Below are 18641 nucleotides of genomic sequence, written 5' to 3' on the forward strand. Positions count from 1 at the left end.
TTTTTTTTTTTTTTTTTTTTTTTTTTTTTTTTTTTTTTTTTTTTTTTTTTTTTTTGTTCTTGGGGAATATGAATTATTGTACTATACAAATATCCAGATTTTTTTTTTAATTTTTTTATTTTATATTCGAAATTGTTCTTCATATGAAATTGTCAGATTCTTTTTATTTTATTTTATTTTTATTATTAAAAATAAGAATAAAATTAAGGGAAATAATGGAAGATTGAAAGTATTGGGATTCTGTCTCTATGAGGTGTTAGAGACACGTGGAAGCATTGGAATGGTTTTATTTGATTGGATTCTCGTGATGTGGCAGTGGCGGATCTAGACCGTCAATGTGTTGACCACGTGGTTGACTGTGATTTGATGGAAGGAATTATTTCGTTCTTTTTTTTTGGTGTTACCAATGGAGAGGAGCTGTTAGTTCACGTGGCAGAGATGAGGTTTGACTGTTTGACCAAGTCTATTTTCTTAAACTTAAAACACTTAATTAAATTAAAAAAACTGGAAATTAAATTATATAGTTTGTTGTTACTCTCTTTCTTATATGTATAATGTCTCTTTCAAATTTTTTCTTTCGAAAATCTCTCTATGCCCTCGTTTTCTAAAACTTTCTTCTTAAATCGAGGCCAGAAGTTCGAGCATACGTCGTTTGGCCGTAGACGATATAAGAACGAATTGGCTTAGCTCACTTGTCGGTGGAAAATGAGTGCCGCACAATCGCAAGTCCGCTGTCATATGAGTGCGATTGTGACAAGTGGTATTTTTGAAACACTTCCAAAGGTATTTTTGAAACAAAATATTAACTATTTCCATTCAAAGCGAACCTAAAAATATAAAGTATTATTAAAACTTTTGAAAGTTTAAGGATATTTTTTTATTAATTTAGTCTATTTCGGCGGTGATATCAAATTCACTTGTAGGGTACATATAGTATCTAAAGAACAAGATTTGAATCATTTACTCACGATTCACAATTATATATATATTTTTTTTCTTAAAACGAAATTTCATGACTAGATTTGTTAGAGGTAGGATCTCGAGCACTAGCAAGCAACGTACCAAGCTCGATATCAATTGAGATGGGGTATGGATGGCCCATTTTCTTTGATTTTCGCTAACATGTTTGGTACAATATTGACAACCAAACGTACACAAGTCTATCTCAACTCAACTCGAAGCTTAGATCGAGACGATTAGTGTTTTAGGAAAGGGAAAATTTTGAAAATGGGTCCTTCAATTTCGTCAATTTTTTATGACTGACCATTGAAATATAAAAAGTTGAGCTCAATTATTGCTTCAACAAGCCCGCTCCATTGTTATCCTTTTTGGCCCATTGCAACCAACTCCAAGACATTATCTTATTATTATTTTGTTTCTTTTTTCTCAAACTCCACTTCATACATGTTCACTACTGCCACACCACTTAAGGTCTAGCTCTAATATCATTTGTAACATTAGAAGTAGAGTCCTCATGGGCACACCGCTCGATATCTAGCTCTAATACCATTTGTAACACTAGAAGTCCACTACTAACAGATATTGTCCTTTTTTGGTCACTGGCACACCGCTCGATGTCTAGCTCCAATACCATTTGTAACACTAGAAGTCCACTACTAACCGATATTGTCCTTTTTTGGCTTTCCCTTCCGTGCTTCCTCTCAAGGTTTAGAGTGTTAGGAATCACGGACCTCCATAACGGTATGATATTGTCCACTTTGAGCACCCCCAAAAAGGCCTCATACCAATGGAGTTAGTATTCCTCACTTATAACCCCATGATCATTCCCTAAATTAGCTGATGTGGGACTTTCATCATCCAACACCTCCCCTCGAACAAAGTGCACCTTCCCTTAATCGAGGCTCGACTCGTCCTTTGGAGTCTTAGTCATTTTTTACGGCCTTCAAGGAGGCTTGGCTCCCCTCGAACAAAGTGCACCTTCCCTTAATCGAGGCTCGACTCGTCCTTTGGAGTCTTAGTCATTTTTTACGGCCTTCAAGGAGGCTTGGCTCCTTTTCTTTTGGAGTTCTTTGTTCGATATTTGAGGATTCAAGGAGGCTTGGCTCCTTTTCTTTTGGAGTTCTTTGTTCGATATTTGAGGATTTACCAATCTATTGGCAAGACTAAGTTTAGGGCATGGCTCTAATACCATGTTAGGAATCACAGACCTCCACAACGGTATGATATTGTCCACTTTGAGCATAAGCTCTCATGGCTTTGCTCTAGGCTTCCCAAAAAGGCTGATACCATGTTAGGAATCACGGACCTCCACAACGGTATGATATTGTCCACTTTGAGCATAAGCTCTCATGGCTTTGCTCTGGGCTTCCCCAAAAGGCCTCATACCAATGGAGTTAGTATTCCTTATTTATAAACCCATGATCATTCCCTAAATTAGCTAATGTGGGACTTTCATCATCCAACCAAGAGAAGTATCCACACTTTATAAGGAATATTTTGTTCTCCTCTCCAACCGTTCTAAAGTTACAGCCGGTAATGATTCAATTGAACAACTTTATTCACAAGAAAGAAAGGAAAAAAAGATCATTATAAGGTGATAATGACTAGGAAGCAAACCGTTGTAAAAAACCCCAAAAGGGATGAAACTACATCGATTCCAAACATTTTCATAACCAATAAAACAATCGGCAAAGACATATAAGATATATACCTATTTTTGAACATGAAATTTTGAAAACGGTAGAAGATATGGGAATCCAAACACATGCATGCACTAAAGCTTCAACAGGAAGGTGGAGGAGGTTGAAGATAGCAAAAGAGAAGATGAAGGTGGAGGAGAGTGAGTTTGTTTACTTGTTCTAACTCTGGAATTAGAAGCTTTTGAATTCAATGGAGGGGTTGCAGCTGCAGAATTTGAACCAGATGGGTATCTACTCGATTGGCTTCTTAGTTTCTTCTTCTCTGGTTTCATTTGACCGACCTTCATTTCATTCAATCCCACTGGCAGAACACAGTTGCACAGAAAACCTATCCCACAGATATCAGGTTCAAACAATCAGTTCTTGTGGATATTCGTCTAATCCTACTGTACTTGGTAGCTAATATATGAAGGTTATTAATAAAATTCTAGTTGATTTTTCACAGAGAACCATCAAAATCATGAATATATGAAGTTTCTTGATAAAATTCTAGTTGATTTTTCACAGAGAACCATCAAAATCATGAATATATGTAGTTTCTTAATGAAATTCTAGTTGATTTTTCACAGAGAACCATCAAAATCATGAATATATGTAGTTTCTTAATGAAATTCTAGTTGATTTTTCACAGAGAACCATCAAAATCATGAATATATGTAGTTTCTTAATGAAATTCTAGTTGATTTTTCACAGAGAACCATCAAAATCATGAATATATGTAGTTTCTTAATGAAATTCTAGTTGATTTTTCACAGAGAACCATCAAAATCATGAATATATGTAGTTTCTTAATGAAATTCTAGTTGATTTTTCACAGAGAACCATCAAAATCATGAATATATGTAGTTTCTTAATGAAATTCTAGTTGATTTTTCACAGAGAACCATCAAAATCATGAATATATGAAGTTTCTTAATAAATTTCTAGTTGATTTTTCACTGAGAACCATCAAAATCATGAATGTATGAAGTTTCTTAATAAAATTATGGTTGTTTTTTCACAGAGAACCATCAAAATCATGAATATATGAAGTTTCTTAATAAATTTCTAGTTGATTTTTCACTGAGAACCATCAAAATCATGAATGTATGAAGTTTCTTAATAAAATTATGGTTGTTTTTTCACAGAGAACCATCAAAATCATGAATATATGAAGTTTCTTAATAAATTTCTAGTTGATTTTTCACTGAGAACCATCAAAATCATGAATGTATGAAGTTTCTTAATAAAATTATGGTTGTTTTTTCACAGAGAACCATCAAAATCATGAATATATGAAGTTTCTTAATAAATTTCTAGTTGATTTTTCACTGAGAACCATCAAAATCATGAATGTATGAAGTTTCTTAATAAAATTATGGTTGTTTTTTCACAGAGAACCATCAAAATCATGAATATCTGAAGTTTGTTACCAAGTCGGGCGAGACGATTGACCCATCTGGGGATTGGTTTTCCTGTCAATCTGAGACAAACATCGTTGCAGAAATGGTTACAGTTCCTCATGATGAGATGATAAGTGTTTCCAGAGTACTCTTCCGCCAGTTTCTCCATGAACGATCGAATCTCTCTGGGACTGAGATTCGTTCTCCCTATCAAAATTGATTTTCTGTATGTGAATCCTGGACACTGTTTTGGCTCTACTTCGAAGATTCCTGTAGTCGAATGCTCGTGTGCTCCAAACGCATATTCAACTCCATGAACTGCATCCAAATTTCAACCTAAATCACCATATATCTCCAAAACCACTTGCACAGATAGAAGAAAAATATAGAATCGATTCACATGCTCCACTTTCTAAAAGTTATGAAGTGTTTCCGACTATTTGCAATTTGTCGAACCAATTTGTTAGAATGAAGGAATCGGAGAGAATTAGATAGATACTCATCTCCACTTCCTCTGATATATCATGCAACGAAACCGATAGATTGTCGAAGTTGCGAGCAAAATCAGTACCAAAAACAGATTCTCAAGACCTATATCAGACTAAATGTTCATCAATTACGAAATCAGTAAATCATTTACCGAAAACGCGTAAGATTCAAACAACTCCGTCCTCAATAGTAACGGAACGACGAAAATCCAACCCTCCACTTTCCGCGTCACTTTCTCAGGAAACAAACAGACCAGAAGGCGAGAAAAAAGCGGAAAGCAAAAAAGGACAGAAACATTGCTGACCTTGTACGCCGGAATGGTAGACACCAAGGCCGAACCAATATGCATATCCATTGATCGGCGTTAAATCATAAACATTAAGATAAACCGGAACAGCGCCAGTCTTTTTCTTGCTCGACACTGTCACGATCCTACACAACATTTTCCGCAACCTCTTCCACTTCGTCAAGAAACTACTTACGACGCTCCACAGATACAGCGACGGCGACGACGAGGAACCGCCGCAACAGCTGCCGAGATGAAGAATCTAAGAGGAATTTGCAGAGCAACAGAATAGAACAACGGGATTCAAAATTAGTTTCGATTGGGAATCGTAATGGAGATGCAACAGGAAATCGCTTTCAGTTTTAGAGCAGAGGATTCTTCTGACTCCGCGTGCCTTTTTTTTTTTCTTTTTTTTTTTTTTTTTTTTTTTTTTTTTTTTTTTTTTTTCAGTTTCACTGTTCTCCACTTTAATAATGGCTCCTGTAATTATGTTTGGGAACACTATCATTATTATTATTATTATTATTTTTTAAATAATATATTTTCAATGATTTTATATTAATGGAAATAAACTATATATTATATATTAATGGAAAAGTGAATTTATACTAAAAAACAAAAGGAAAAGTGTAATTAAAAATTATATATCATGAATGACAACTTGTGACCCACCAAACAATTTTTTTTTTTAATAATTGTTATATTTATTTTAAATTTAAAAAATTAAAAAGTGCTTCATAATTGTTTTTAATAATAAAATATTTTATATTTATGGTATGATACAGTCCGATTTGAGTATAAGCTATGGTGGCTTTGCTTTCGCCTTCCCAAAAGGCCTCGTTCTCTGATGTCCCATATTGGTCGGGGAGGAGAACAAATCACCCTTTATAAATATGTGGAAACCTTTCCCTAGCAGATGCGTTTCAAAGCCGTGAGGAGAAGCCTGAAAAGTAAAGCCCAAGGAGAACAATATCTGCTAGCGGTGGATCTGGGCCGTTACATGTATCAGCCTTCTCGCTCTTCCCTGAAGAGGGGTAGACACGAGGTGGTGTGTCAGTAAGGACGGTGGTCCCACATCGATTGGATAAAGGAACGAGTGTTAGCGAGGACGCTAGGCCCCGAAGGGGGGTGGATTATCTTCCCCTAGCAGACGCGTTTTAAAGCCTTGAGGGGAAGCCCGAAAAGGAAAGCCCAAAGAGGACAATATCTGTTATCGATGGATCTGGGCCCGTTACACAGATAGTATTATTTGATAATAAACTCATGATCATTCTCTAAATTAGCCGACGTGGGACGTTCATCATCCAACATAAATCTATCCTTAATATATGCGTTTTAAAATCAGTGATACATAATGAGTCAAAATGAGCAATAGGAGCGGTTGTATTTTTCTTTTTATTTTATTTTATAGAAACTAAAATAAATTCGATAATATTGATATTTGTAATGAAATTAATTATTAATTTTTTTTAAAGTCTCGTACTAAAAAAATAATATTTAAAAGGGCACGGCTGGAATTTGTCATGGAGTGGAAGCTCACTGGACCACGTGGATGTGGGCCCCGGTTTCTGTTATCCAATTACAATTCTTTAACCTAAAATTTGGAAAAAAAATATTATTATTATTATTTTCTAAATAATATGTTTTCAATTAATTATATAAAATATTTTAGATAAAATTGAAAATAATATATAGTTCATAATTATATATATATATATATAAATTAATTATCACATGTCAATGTGTGAGTAGGTCATAACAATTAAAGGCATTAATTCTAATTGGACCAAAAACAATATAGTCCATGCAAAAAATATTATTGAAATGTCATTTTCTTAACAATTTAAACCGATGAATTTCTCAAACTAAATACATCTCGATATGACACTTAATAGCTCCGACATTCTCCCACGACAGGGTGTGAAAACGTCTCTCTAGTGCTCGTGTTTTAAGACCACGAGGGAAACCCTGAAGAGAAAAAACCCAAAAAGGACAATATCTATTAGCGGTGGGCTTGGACTGTTACACGTGCATCCCAAGAAAATTCCTAAGAGATCATCCAATATGGAATTGTTCCAAGTAAAACACAGAAAAATGAAGGTACCCCTTGTTAATATAAGCAGTAACTTTCAATTATTTTAAGCATTTTTCAATCATTTTATCCTCACGATCGCTCTAATTCAAATGTGGTATCGGTTCATTCATGTATCATTCTTATACTCGAGTGACACAATTTATCTCTCATTTGATGTTATTTTGATTTGGGTCAATGGTTTTTTACCTTACAACGATCATATTCTTACCACAGAAAGCTTTAAATTCCAATACGATATAAACCTATAGAATAACCCAAACATTCTAAAGATCAAGAACAATAGCTATAAAACCGATCTTAAAATACGTTGATTTTATAGCCATTTATTATCGATTTTAGTTTTTAAATTTTTTATTTTTAAAATTTGGATAATAATAATAATAATAATAGAAGAGGAAATAAAAAAGATATGGTTGAGATTTGAGATTTGACCGTTACCAATTTTTGGGCATTTGGATTTGACATTTTCTTCAATTGTGAATCTGACTTATGATGAGACACATTTCATAATTAATAATATATATATATATATATATATATAATTTATTTATTTATATTAAGTTAACCCGTCTTATTTCAATGTAACCCGTCACAAAAGATTTAACCCGAGCCTTGGTGGGTGCTCTCCAAAATATCCTAACGGCTAAGCCATTATAAGATTTATGTTACTTTAGTAGACGTTAAGGTTTAAACAATATACACACGTGAGTTTTCTCTCTCTGTTTATATAAGTTCGGTCTGTATTCTTCAGTTATTCTTATTAGACCAGACTAACTGATTTAACTAAATGAGGAGCTAACCTCGAGTACGTGTTCCCAGGACTCTAGACCAATTCGAGCCTGTTCAACAAGCTCCCGATGGCTGAACATTTGGACTACGCTTCTTTATAACTCTATCTGTTCTGGAAATGATATGTATTACCGTCTAAAATATTTAATGTAACTACAATTTGAACATATTTCAGTGTTTATTTACCCTTTATTTTTATTTTTATTTTACTAAATTAGAGACTAATTCTTCCTTTACCTTTTTCCCTTCCACTTCTGTCGGTTTCCAACAACCGACATGTAGGAATTTCCAGGTCCCCTCCATCCATCGACATTGACACTCACCAAAAACAAAACCAAACTCAACGAAACGACACATCGAAACACAACCACATGGGATTCTAATATTAATTGTCATTCTCGTTCGACATGTCGGTGCTACCTTTTACCGCTTCGATCTAATATTATTTCGGTTAAAATTATAAATTTTGACAACATATATTTTATACGACAAATTTTTTAATCTAAATAGTAGAAATTTCTGTTCGAAACTGTCAGAGTAATATTGCCGTTTTTGTCAAGATTTTCCTTCAAATCCCAATTTACTCTCGCTCCCCGCTACTAATAGACAGTTTCCCAAATCAGAGATCAATGAATCACAAACGATATCTCCCCATGACATTTCGCCCCTGAAAGCGTCTTCCCTTCTCAATACCCGAGCATCCATTCAATGCATTCTTTCCAATCTCGTACTGAGATCACACGAAACACCGACCACATCTCGACGAAAATAATTAGGTGACCAATGATGATAACAACAATAAACGAAGAAGATTGGAAGGACCGATCGAGAAAGAAGAAAAGGACGAAAAACAGAACTCATAGACCTATTAATTAATTAAGTTATAAACTCGAAATTAATCTTAGCGTATAATACAAGATAGGGTCATAATCAAATATTAAATACGAACCAACTTGTCACAACTAACCAAAAATTAAAATTTTTAATTAATTAATTAATTAATTAATTAATTAACCTAAGCCATTATTTGATACATTTATGATATTAATAACAATATTTAAATACTAATAAATGTTTACGAGGTTGTTTTTGTTTATCCACTTTATAATAAAACATGTCGAATGCATTTTAATAATGTTGTTAAATAAAGTGACATAATTCAAACATTAAATTCTGCAAAATTAAAACTTTATAAGATTAAAAATAAGAACAAACAACAAAAATCAAAGCTTTTTAAGATTTTTAATTCTAAAATTTGTGATTAATTACAGCTTCAGAGACAAATCCAATACTTTGTGGGTCTCATCTTGTTTATTGTCGAAATGAACGCCGCCAGCCGCCGCCGCCGCCGTTGAACGGAGCATGTCCAAGTTGAACCTACCTATGCTGTTGAAGCCATGTGGCGGAGAACGGTGGGTGTTGATCGGCGGGAGCTTACCGATTCCGGGTTGTTGGTGGATTGGGATTCTAGACCAACCGTGGGAGGAGGAAACCGCCGTGTAGTGCGGTGGTTTATGGACCATGGCGTGAATTTGAATTCCAAGGGATCTATTGGGACCAGTTTGGAATGGAAAAAACGGCGCCATCGCCGCCGTGTAGTGGTGGTAGCCGCCTCTTTTAGCCAACGTTCTCTCTCTTTTATGGGCATTTTGATGGCCTCCAAGTGCTTGTGAGCTGTAAAATTTCCTCCGGCAGAAATTACATGAAAAAACCCTTGGTTCTATTGAACCCATTTTCAAATCTCCAATTAGATTCAACTCCTCCGCCGGAATCCCACGGCGGAGATACTTGTCGCCGTCGTCTTCTTCCCCAAAACCCTTCTGTAATTGCAGACGTGGAGGGGTGTAAACGGCGGAGGACTCCATTGATGAAAGATTGAAGCTTTTTTGTTTTTTTTTTTTTTTTTTTGGGAGAGGAAAGGAATATATTATGAAATTAGAGGATGAAGAAAAAAGGGTTTTTTTTTGGAATGGAAATAGTACAAGTAAAAGGACAAAGACATCTCCCACTTCATGGTTTTCACTTGTAATAGCAAAAAAGATTGGATTTTGATTTGAACCCATCTTTTAGATTCATTCCCCTTCATTATTTATTTAATGTCAACTATATTTATGTCTTTTTTTTGCATCTTATAAGTAAAAAAGGGAATATATTTGTCCTATAATCGATATTTATTCCTTATTAGGTGTCATCTATCTCTCGAGCATCTTTGAGTATAGTTCAATTGGTTGAGTATTTACAACTTTACTGGTCGAATCAAATCTTTGTTGCTTTTGTGATGTGAGATCCCAGATCGATTTGAGAGAGGAATGAGTGGTAACGAGGATACTGGGTCCTGAAGGAGATAGATTGTGAGATCCCCACATCGATTTGAGAGAGGAACGAATGGGAACGAGGACGCTGGGCCCCGTAGGAGATGGATTGTGAGATCCCACATCGACTGAGGAATGAGTTGGCAACGAGGATGGTGGGTGCTGAAGGAGATGGATTGTGAGATCCCAGATCGATTTAAGGGAGGAACGAGTGGCAATGAGGACGTTGGGTTCCGAAGGGGAGTGGACTGTGAGATTCCACATCGACTGAGGAACGAGTGGCAACGAGGACGCTGGGTCCTGAAGGAGATGGATTGTGAGATCCCAGATCGATTTGAGAGAGGAACGAGTGGCAATGAGGACGCTGGGTTCCGAAGGGGAGTGGACTGTGAGATTCCACATTGGTTGGAAAGGAGAACGGAGCATTCCTTATAAGGGTGTGTAAATCTCTCCCTAGTAGACGCGTTTTAAAAACTTTGAAGGAAAGCCGAGAATGGAACATTGCTTTTATTATGTGAATGCATATTGAAGTGATGTGAGATCTCATATTGATTTGAGAGAGGAACGAGTGGCAGCAAGGATGTTGGGTCTCGAAGTAGAGTGGACTGTGAGATTTCACATCGGTTGGAGAAGAGAACAGACATTCCTTATAAAAGTGTGGAAATCTCTCCCTAGTAGACGCGTTTTAAAAACTTTGAAGGAAAACCCAGAAGGAAAATTCGAAAGAGGATAATACCGAATAGCGGTGGAAAAATAGTTGCATTAATTAGGGCAATTAGGAGAGTAATAGACATAGATACTTTGGTTAGGGTACCCCCACAAATGCATGGAATTGAGCTAAGTCGTCACGCTTCCTTGCTTAAATTGTCCTACACATTAGGGGGCATAGGGACCCTACACCTACACAAAATGTGCCCACCAAACAAGGGCGCTCTTAGCTTCTTCTAGTGTCCCTCTCTAAGGGTATTTGATTTTCGTGGGGTACCCTATGCAAGCGGATATAATACAATACAATACATTAGTACGATGGTTACGTGTCATGTTCTTATTCACATGTATCTTAACGTAGAATTACTCCAAGCAAAATACACTTAATTATTAAGTTTCAATGACTGAGTCATCGAAGAGGACAGTGCATTTTCTTGGTATAAATAGTAACTTTTACTCTCTGTAAATCTTTCTTAATCATTCTATCATCGATCTCATTCGTAAGTGATTTCGGTTCGTTCATGATTTTTAGGGATTTAAGTCCAACCACATTAATTAATTTTGCAAAACGTGGTACATTCATCCTAGTTCTTAAAATTCAAATTGAAACGTGTTTGGATAATGTTTTGTTTTTATTTTTATTTTTATTTTTTAATGAGAGATAATAATATAAATGGGTATTAATTAAATTAAAGGAAATTTATCTGCGACAAATGGCCGACAACTAAAAGGGGGAGCCTCTCTCTCTCTCTCTCTCTCTCTCTATATATATATATATATATATATATATATTTTCAATTTTTTAATTTTCTAAACTTACATTAAAAAAATATAGTTAGTCATTTAATTAATTATATTAAAATCATATAAAAATTAAGAAATGAGCCCTAATAAAAGAAGAATAATAATTATTTTTTTGTTGGGAAATGAAGGAATTAATGATTTTTTTTTTTTTTTTTTTTTTTTTTTTTTTTTTTTTTTTNAAAAAATAAAGACAATTATAATGATTCTAAATTTGTGTCATTTACTTGTCTAATCATGTTTAACCAAATCTCTTTACCAGATTTCCACTAATCTCTTTTTTAATCAAAAGTTAGGATATATACTCTTTTTTTTTTTTTTCTACCTAAAAATTAATAATTTAATTTTTTTTTAATATATCTCAAGTAAATAAAAAAATATTCGGTCTAAAATCAATTTATACCCCTAAAAATATTCGGTCTAAAACCTTAAAATTTTTCGAATAACCGTATAAAAAAGAGCGCTAGAGGCCAACATGTCGAGCCTTGTCTTTTCTTATTAACTAACGAGAGATACAATAAAACAGACCATTTGGGGTCCATGATTTAGACATAATAATCACATCGAAGCAATGATTTGTGTCGATTAAAATAACCCGAAAAGAAACCCCAATCGATTAAAAATCCGGGTCGATATATGAGCTTTGAAGCCATCTAAAGCATAAGCATTGTTGAACTGCACGGGCTGTCCGCTCATAGCAATATTTAGATGAAAAACGGGTGAATAATGATGCTCAAATGCTTTTTCCAACAATTATTATGCGGCCAGAGACATATAATTGGTGTGGGCATATGCATGTGCTACCCATTTGTATGCCTTTTGAAACAGCTATGAATATGACCAAAAGCATCCATCATAGACCAAATCCCTTGTTAGTTGACATATTATAGAGAGGATTCTAAGACTCGATACAATCAATCGACAACAAGTAGCAGCGTTCTTGTGACGCTGCTATCGTTACGAGAATCGACTTGCTTTACCTGCAGAGGGGTCTGTGCTTATGGTCTGTCAAATGTTCAATGGTTTGGACTTGTGCGCCTAAAGCGTGCAATTAACAGCTATGAATATTAAAGATAACATTCTATGACTCAACACAATCAATAGACAAGAAGTAGCAGCGTTCTAAAGAACGCTGCTATAGTTACGAGAGCCGACTCACATTAAACAGAGGTGCCTGTGCTTATATAGTCTGTCAAATGTTCGACGGTTTGGACTTGTGCGCCTAAAGCGTGCAATTAACAGCTATGAATATGACCAAAAGCATCCATGAAAAAAAACAAATCCCTTGTTAACATATTAAAGAGAACATTCTAAGACTCAACACAGTCAATCGACAACAAGTAGCAGCGTTCTTATGACGCTGCTATCGTTAAGAGAGCCGACTCACATTAAACAGTGCCTGTGCTTATATAGTCTGTAAAATGTTCGACAGTTTGGACTTGTGCGCCTTAAGCGTGCAATTAACAGCTACGGATATGTCCAAAAGCATCCATATAAAAACCAAATCCCTTGTTAACATATTAAAGAGAACATTCTAAGACTCAACACAATCAATTGACAACAAGTAGCAGAGTTCTTGTACGCTGCTATTGTTACGAGAATCGACTTGCTTTACCTGCAGAGGGGTCTGTGCTTATAGTCTGTCGAACGTTCAACGGTTCAGACTTGTGTGCCTAACGCGTGCAATTAGCCAGCTCCCACTATTAAGAAATGAGAATTGTTAGCAAGGAAAGGTCAATCACTGCATAAATTCATTTAACTTTAGGACACAGTAGAACAACCTATAGAACAGATCCTATTCAAGTAAGGTTGTTCATAAATTCATTGAATGATCGATATATCCTCCTCGTTGAATGGTAATGATTCCTATTCTTTTGAAAGTATGACTCCCATTGCCTCCCCCCCCTGAGTATCATCTCAAGTTGCAGTATGGAAAGAATTGATCAACTCATACCAACATATCTAGGAAAGTGTAACTAGTATACTAAACAGAATAATTCGAAGCTTCCTCAATTCAAGCAGATGACAACGGGGAAAGGCCCTCACATGAAGGTCGATTACAATAAGATTTTGTTCGACTTTTGTCCAATCTATCACGAGGCCATAAAACCAATCAATATCTTTGTTTCTTTCTTCTTTCAAGACTTGAACTATTATATAAAATGCCTTAAAATCAGGTATGCCTTGTTGTATGAAATGAGATGAAGCCTTGACAGATATAGTATAGCTAGGCGCTGGAGGTGCAGCTCGAGCATATGCATGGTCGGCCTGAACAATTCCACTTAAAAAGAAAATCAAACCAAAAATACAATCAATCTCTCCACAAAAGAACAAGGGACATATAACTGATCGAGCTTTTGAAAATCATCGATCCATTTCATCCCAAATTCCCAAATTCTAAGCCCATTCTGGGTTTCAGCTTGCTTAGGTCAGAGGCTGTTTACCGACAGGCAGCCCCCGCAACTCAAAAGGGTAATCAGATACTTTTACTTTCATAATGTCGTTTTCATCTAACAATGGACAACGGGTTAGAAACAAGAAAGTTGAATCAAACTGTCGAGATTTAACAACTGGAACATGCGAGAGATTCTCCTTTAAATTATAGAGTAAATACATTGAATCTAATCAAACATAGATACCAGGTATGCATTTCAAAATAAAGTTCAGAGAATACTCACCAAATAAGAAGACGACAGGACGAGCAAGTTTTGGATCGATAACATAGGTCTACCATGTCAATAGCATAACAATTACAGATAAACAAACACCCTGATTAGAAAAAAAAAATGAAACTTGAGATACCTGATGAAAAATAACAGGGTAAATCTCGAAATCCCTTTACCATTCCATTCATCCTCATTTTACGAGCAACAATCTCTTAATATTGTGCACAAATACATGAAATAAAGATAATATAACCAATGTATATGATTCTGTAAGATAAGACAAAGGTAAAGAACTGTTTACCTCTAAACTCGGCTTAAATAACTACAGGGAAGCCTCCAAAACACGTATGGACAGAGCGTCGGAATGCTCCATGGGATCTCACTCTCCATAAAACTTTAAATACTGAGATACATAGAGTTAGAGAAAGAACATAAAAACTCATGCAAGACAACCTAACACCTAACAGGCCAGGTGAAGAAAATTGAATCTTCAAAATCAGAACACCAAACCATACATTTCTCTCTATTTCCACCACTAAAGTATCCATCGATCCATCTATCTATTAGGAATAAAAAGTTTAAGAGAATTGAAAGGAACATATAGCACAATAGCTAACAAAACAAGTTAACTAACTCAAAGAACGTCATTAAGGTTTTATTGAAATACTAACTGCCATCTGCCATAATTTACAAGAAAAACAGTTACAACCATCAATGCTTTAACCAATGTCACAGTGCTACAAGTACTTGGGGGAAGTGTTTTAATTAGTAGTCTGGCCAGTTTCAACGCCCAGACCATATAAAACACCGGCGTATTTCTGAGTAGACCCATTGAAAAAAGTATCCCTCAACTTCCTGAAAGTACAGGCAGTAAGGAGGCTATCTGATCCTGCTTGATGGCAAACTCCAATCCTTTCCACTTCTAATAACTCTGCAAGCTTGTTCAGCCCACCATGGAAACTGTTGCAAAACTTCATCAAATGCTTGATGTCATAAACCATTGGGAAATACATATTGATCAAATCAAAGAATGCAGCCTGCGTCCCTGGTAGGCTTCGGCAAGTCAACAATTTCAGCAAGTACCCAAAATCATACCCACTGTGAAAGGTCACCCAGTAAACATTATCGTTCAAAACAATCCCAGATGACATTAGAAGCTCACCGAAGTGATTGACATCAATACCCTCTTCATTGTTCTTCTGAAAATCAATACCACACTGGCGCAAAAGCTCAATGGAATCACTAGCGAAAATATCGTTACTAATGTTGAACTCCCTGAAATTAAACTGCCAAATGCAAAACTTATCTGTTCCACAAGTTGGGAGATTCCCATTCTCATCAGAAAACGTAAGACCCAACTGAATCAACTTCAACGTGTCGACATTATCTTTGAGGGTTTGATAGTTATAATCGTTGATATTCTTAAAAGCACCCACAGGGCGAACCACCACGCCGGGGAACTCAGTATCCATCGCTATGTAATTAAATTTGTCGACAATTTCACGCATTAGAGCGAACTCTTCCTCCACGTTATGGTTCCACACCTCACGGATATGAATCGACTCACCTTTCGGCAATATGGACATACCTCGAATATCAACCGAACCAACGAAATGGCAAAACGGAAGAACCCACCGTAATCGAACAAAAAAAATTGAAGGAAAAGAAAAAAAAAACAAAAAATCGGAAAAAGGCCCTAGAAACCTAGGCGGGCCGTCAGAAATACCACCGCCGCAGAACAAGGAGGTTACGGAAAATCTCCTTAGATCTAAAGGATCTCGGAGAAGAGAAGGCGTGAGTGAAGCAATAAGGAGAAATCCCGAGTAAAGATAGAACCCTAGAAGATGAAAAATCGATTGAGCGAAAGGGGGGAAACCCCCGAGAACTGGGAAGCGGATCTGACCTTGAAAACCTAAAATTGAATGGTGGTACAGAGAGATCTTGAAGCAGGGAAGTAGTGATTTTTGAGCTTCGCCGAAGATGAAGAAGAAGAAGAAGAAGAAGAAGAAGCGTGTAGGTTTAGGAAGGAGAGGCAAAGGAGCACACGAAGCTCGGCTTACACCCTCCCTAAAATTTGCTTCCTCTCATCGGGATGAGGAATGAAAGGGAATGATTGTACGTTTACATTCTAAACGCCGTCGTTTCATTGTTTTATCAATTTTGTCTTTTTCTCTCCCTTTTCAATTTTTTTTATTTATTATTTTATTTTTTTAATTTTGTTACAAAATTATAAACTTAAATTATCACGTCTCCCATCTAATGTAGAGAATAACGTAATATTTTTAATAACGGACTAAAATGAACTATATCTTTTAATGGTGGGCTTGAATTATTACAAATTATATCAGAGCTTGATACCGATCAGTGTGTCAATGTGCCGGCAAGAACTCTGGCCCCAAAAAAAACCTAATTAAATTTGTTGTTATTATTATTTTTTTTTTTTGGAATGATTAATGATCCAATTTAATATATTTGAAAATTATTTTTAAGGTTGATGGTAACGTATCAATTATTTTTTAATATTTGAAATATATATATATATATATAACTGTTATATTCAAAGCTTATAAAGCCCATAAATGTGATTGGGCTTTGTACATATTAATTATGGGCTTCATGATAAGTCCAAGCCCATGATTCATGTCGATCCACCAAGCCCATATTGAAAAAATTATATTTATTATTTAATGAAAATTTTTAATGATAGATTCATATTCATAATTATTTTATTTATAAACATATATATATATATATATATCAATTAAATAAGTGACTATAAATATATATTTTTTATAATGGTAATTAGTATGTTTTGTAATCATAAATTCATAATAATTACTGGTTATATTTATTGACAATATTTGACTTTTTTGGTTTTTAAATACATAATTTATTACCCAAATGTTATTCGTTAAGGTATAAAGTAAAAGTAAAAAAGTAAATGAATTTAAATTTAAAATAAAAGTGGGAACTTTAAATCAACCATGCCAATAAAGTTAATAATAACTGTTTGAAAATCACCAAGTTTTTTACTTTTTTAGACAATATTTTATTTCTTCAAGAAAAAAAAGGTCCCAATATTTCTTTTAAAAAGAAAAAAAAAAAATTGTTTCAAAGTAATTCAAATGCCCGCGTACGCATGCTCGTTTGATGGGAGGAACCAGGTATCCGTGGGCAATGAATCTAGATACCGGTACTGAGAGATTTTAGAATTTTTGTTAACGATGTTCAGGTGATCGTTATTAGTCAATCTTTGGCTCTCGAATGAGAACTTGATCAATTCGAAGGAAAATGGATTCTTGGTCCCGTAATACATTTTATTTGAAGTAATTTTTTTTTCCATATATGGGTGATCTCGTGTGAGATCCCACATCGGTTGGAGAGGGGAACGAAACATTCCTTATATGGGTATAGAAATCTCTACCTAGTAGACACGTTTTAAATTGGGAAACGAAACATTTCTTATAAGAGTGTAAAAATCTCTCCCTAGTAGACATGTTTTAAATTGGGGAACGAAACATTCCTTATAAGGGTGTAGAAATATCTCCCTAGTAGACACGTTTTAAACTGTGAGGCTATAGCATAACAAACAATATTTACTAGTGGTCGGCTTGGATTGTTACAAATGGCACCGAAGCTAGGCACCGAGCAGTGTGCTAATGAGGATGTTAGGTCTCATAGGGGTGGATCGTGAAATCTCACATTGGTTGGAGAGGGGGACAGAACATTCCTTACAATGGTGTGGAAACCTCTCTCTAGTAGACGCGTTTTATACCATGAGACCAACAATAATACGTAACGGACAATATCTACTAGCAGTAGACAGGGCTTTTACATCTCGTGTCATGCCTTCTATCTCTTTCTAAATCATCTCGTGTATATGAAAACATGTTAGATCTGGCTGGGCTGCCGATCTAAGTGAAAATTCCTAGAGATCAATGGATATAAATGCTGTTCTTCAAATCTTATTCTATGGACATATGATTTAATGCGCATAAGCATGTGCAACCCATTCCAGGGCCTGTCTCTCTCCCTCTAACAAAGGATTAGGTACAATTATTTTCAGGATAGGAAGCCACCCAACATGCCATAATAATATCACCATAAAATGTGGATCCAACAACAATTACCAATAACATACACAATATCAGATCCAAATCCAAATCCCATTTGGGAAGGTGAAATTAAACATCTATTANATAGAAATCTCTACCTAGTAGACACGTTTTAAATTGGGAAACGAAACATTTCTTATAAGAGTGTAAAAATCTCTCCCTAGTAGACATGTTTTAAATTGGGGAACGAAACATTCCTTATAAGGGTGTAGAAATATCTCCCTAGTAGACACGTTTTAAACTGTGAGGCTATAGCATAACAAACAATATTTACTAGTGGTCGGCTTGGATTGTTACAAATGGCACCGAAGCTAGGCACCGAGCAGTGTGCTAATGAG

General features: G+C 35.4%; 3 protein-coding genes across 3 annotated transcripts; all 3 read right to left on the bottom strand.

The window, feature by feature from the left end:
• Positions 1 to 2579: 2579 nt before the first annotated feature.
• LOC111798296 (deSI-like protein At4g17486) lies at positions 2580 to 5224 on the bottom strand. Its single transcript, XM_023681357.1, has 4 exons — positions 5098 to 5224; positions 4836 to 5049; positions 4073 to 4360; positions 2580 to 2988 (listed from the first exon to the last, which is right to left on the bottom strand). The coding sequence occupies exons 2-4, from the start codon at positions 4972 to 4974 to the stop codon at positions 2735 to 2737; spliced, it is 681 nt and encodes a 226-aa protein (XP_023537125.1). The 5' UTR covers positions 4975 to 5049; positions 5098 to 5224; the 3' UTR covers positions 2580 to 2734.
• A 3696-nt stretch (positions 5225 to 8920) lies between these two features.
• Positions 8921 to 9736, bottom strand: LOC111799158 (zinc finger protein 1-like). The gene has a single exon (XM_023682577.1). The coding sequence runs from the start codon at positions 9564 to 9566 to the stop codon at positions 8967 to 8969; it is 600 nt and encodes a 199-aa protein (XP_023538345.1). The 5' UTR covers positions 9567 to 9736; the 3' UTR covers positions 8921 to 8966.
• A 5055-nt stretch (positions 9737 to 14791) lies between these two features.
• Positions 14792 to 16274, bottom strand: LOC111799079 (probable CCR4-associated factor 1 homolog 7). The gene has a single exon (XM_023682476.1). It carries the CDS (start codon positions 15772 to 15774, stop codon positions 14950 to 14952), a length of 825 nt encoding a protein of 274 aa, XP_023538244.1. The 5' UTR covers positions 15775 to 16274; the 3' UTR covers positions 14792 to 14949.
• Between the last annotated feature and the right edge of the window lie 2367 nt (positions 16275 to 18641).

Source organism: Cucurbita pepo, chromosome LG07 (assembly GCF_002806865.2).
Source record: "Cucurbita pepo subsp. pepo cultivar mu-cu-16 chromosome LG07, ASM280686v2, whole genome shotgun sequence".
Classification (NCBI taxonomy): Eukaryota; Viridiplantae; Streptophyta; class Magnoliopsida; order Cucurbitales; family Cucurbitaceae; genus Cucurbita; species Cucurbita pepo.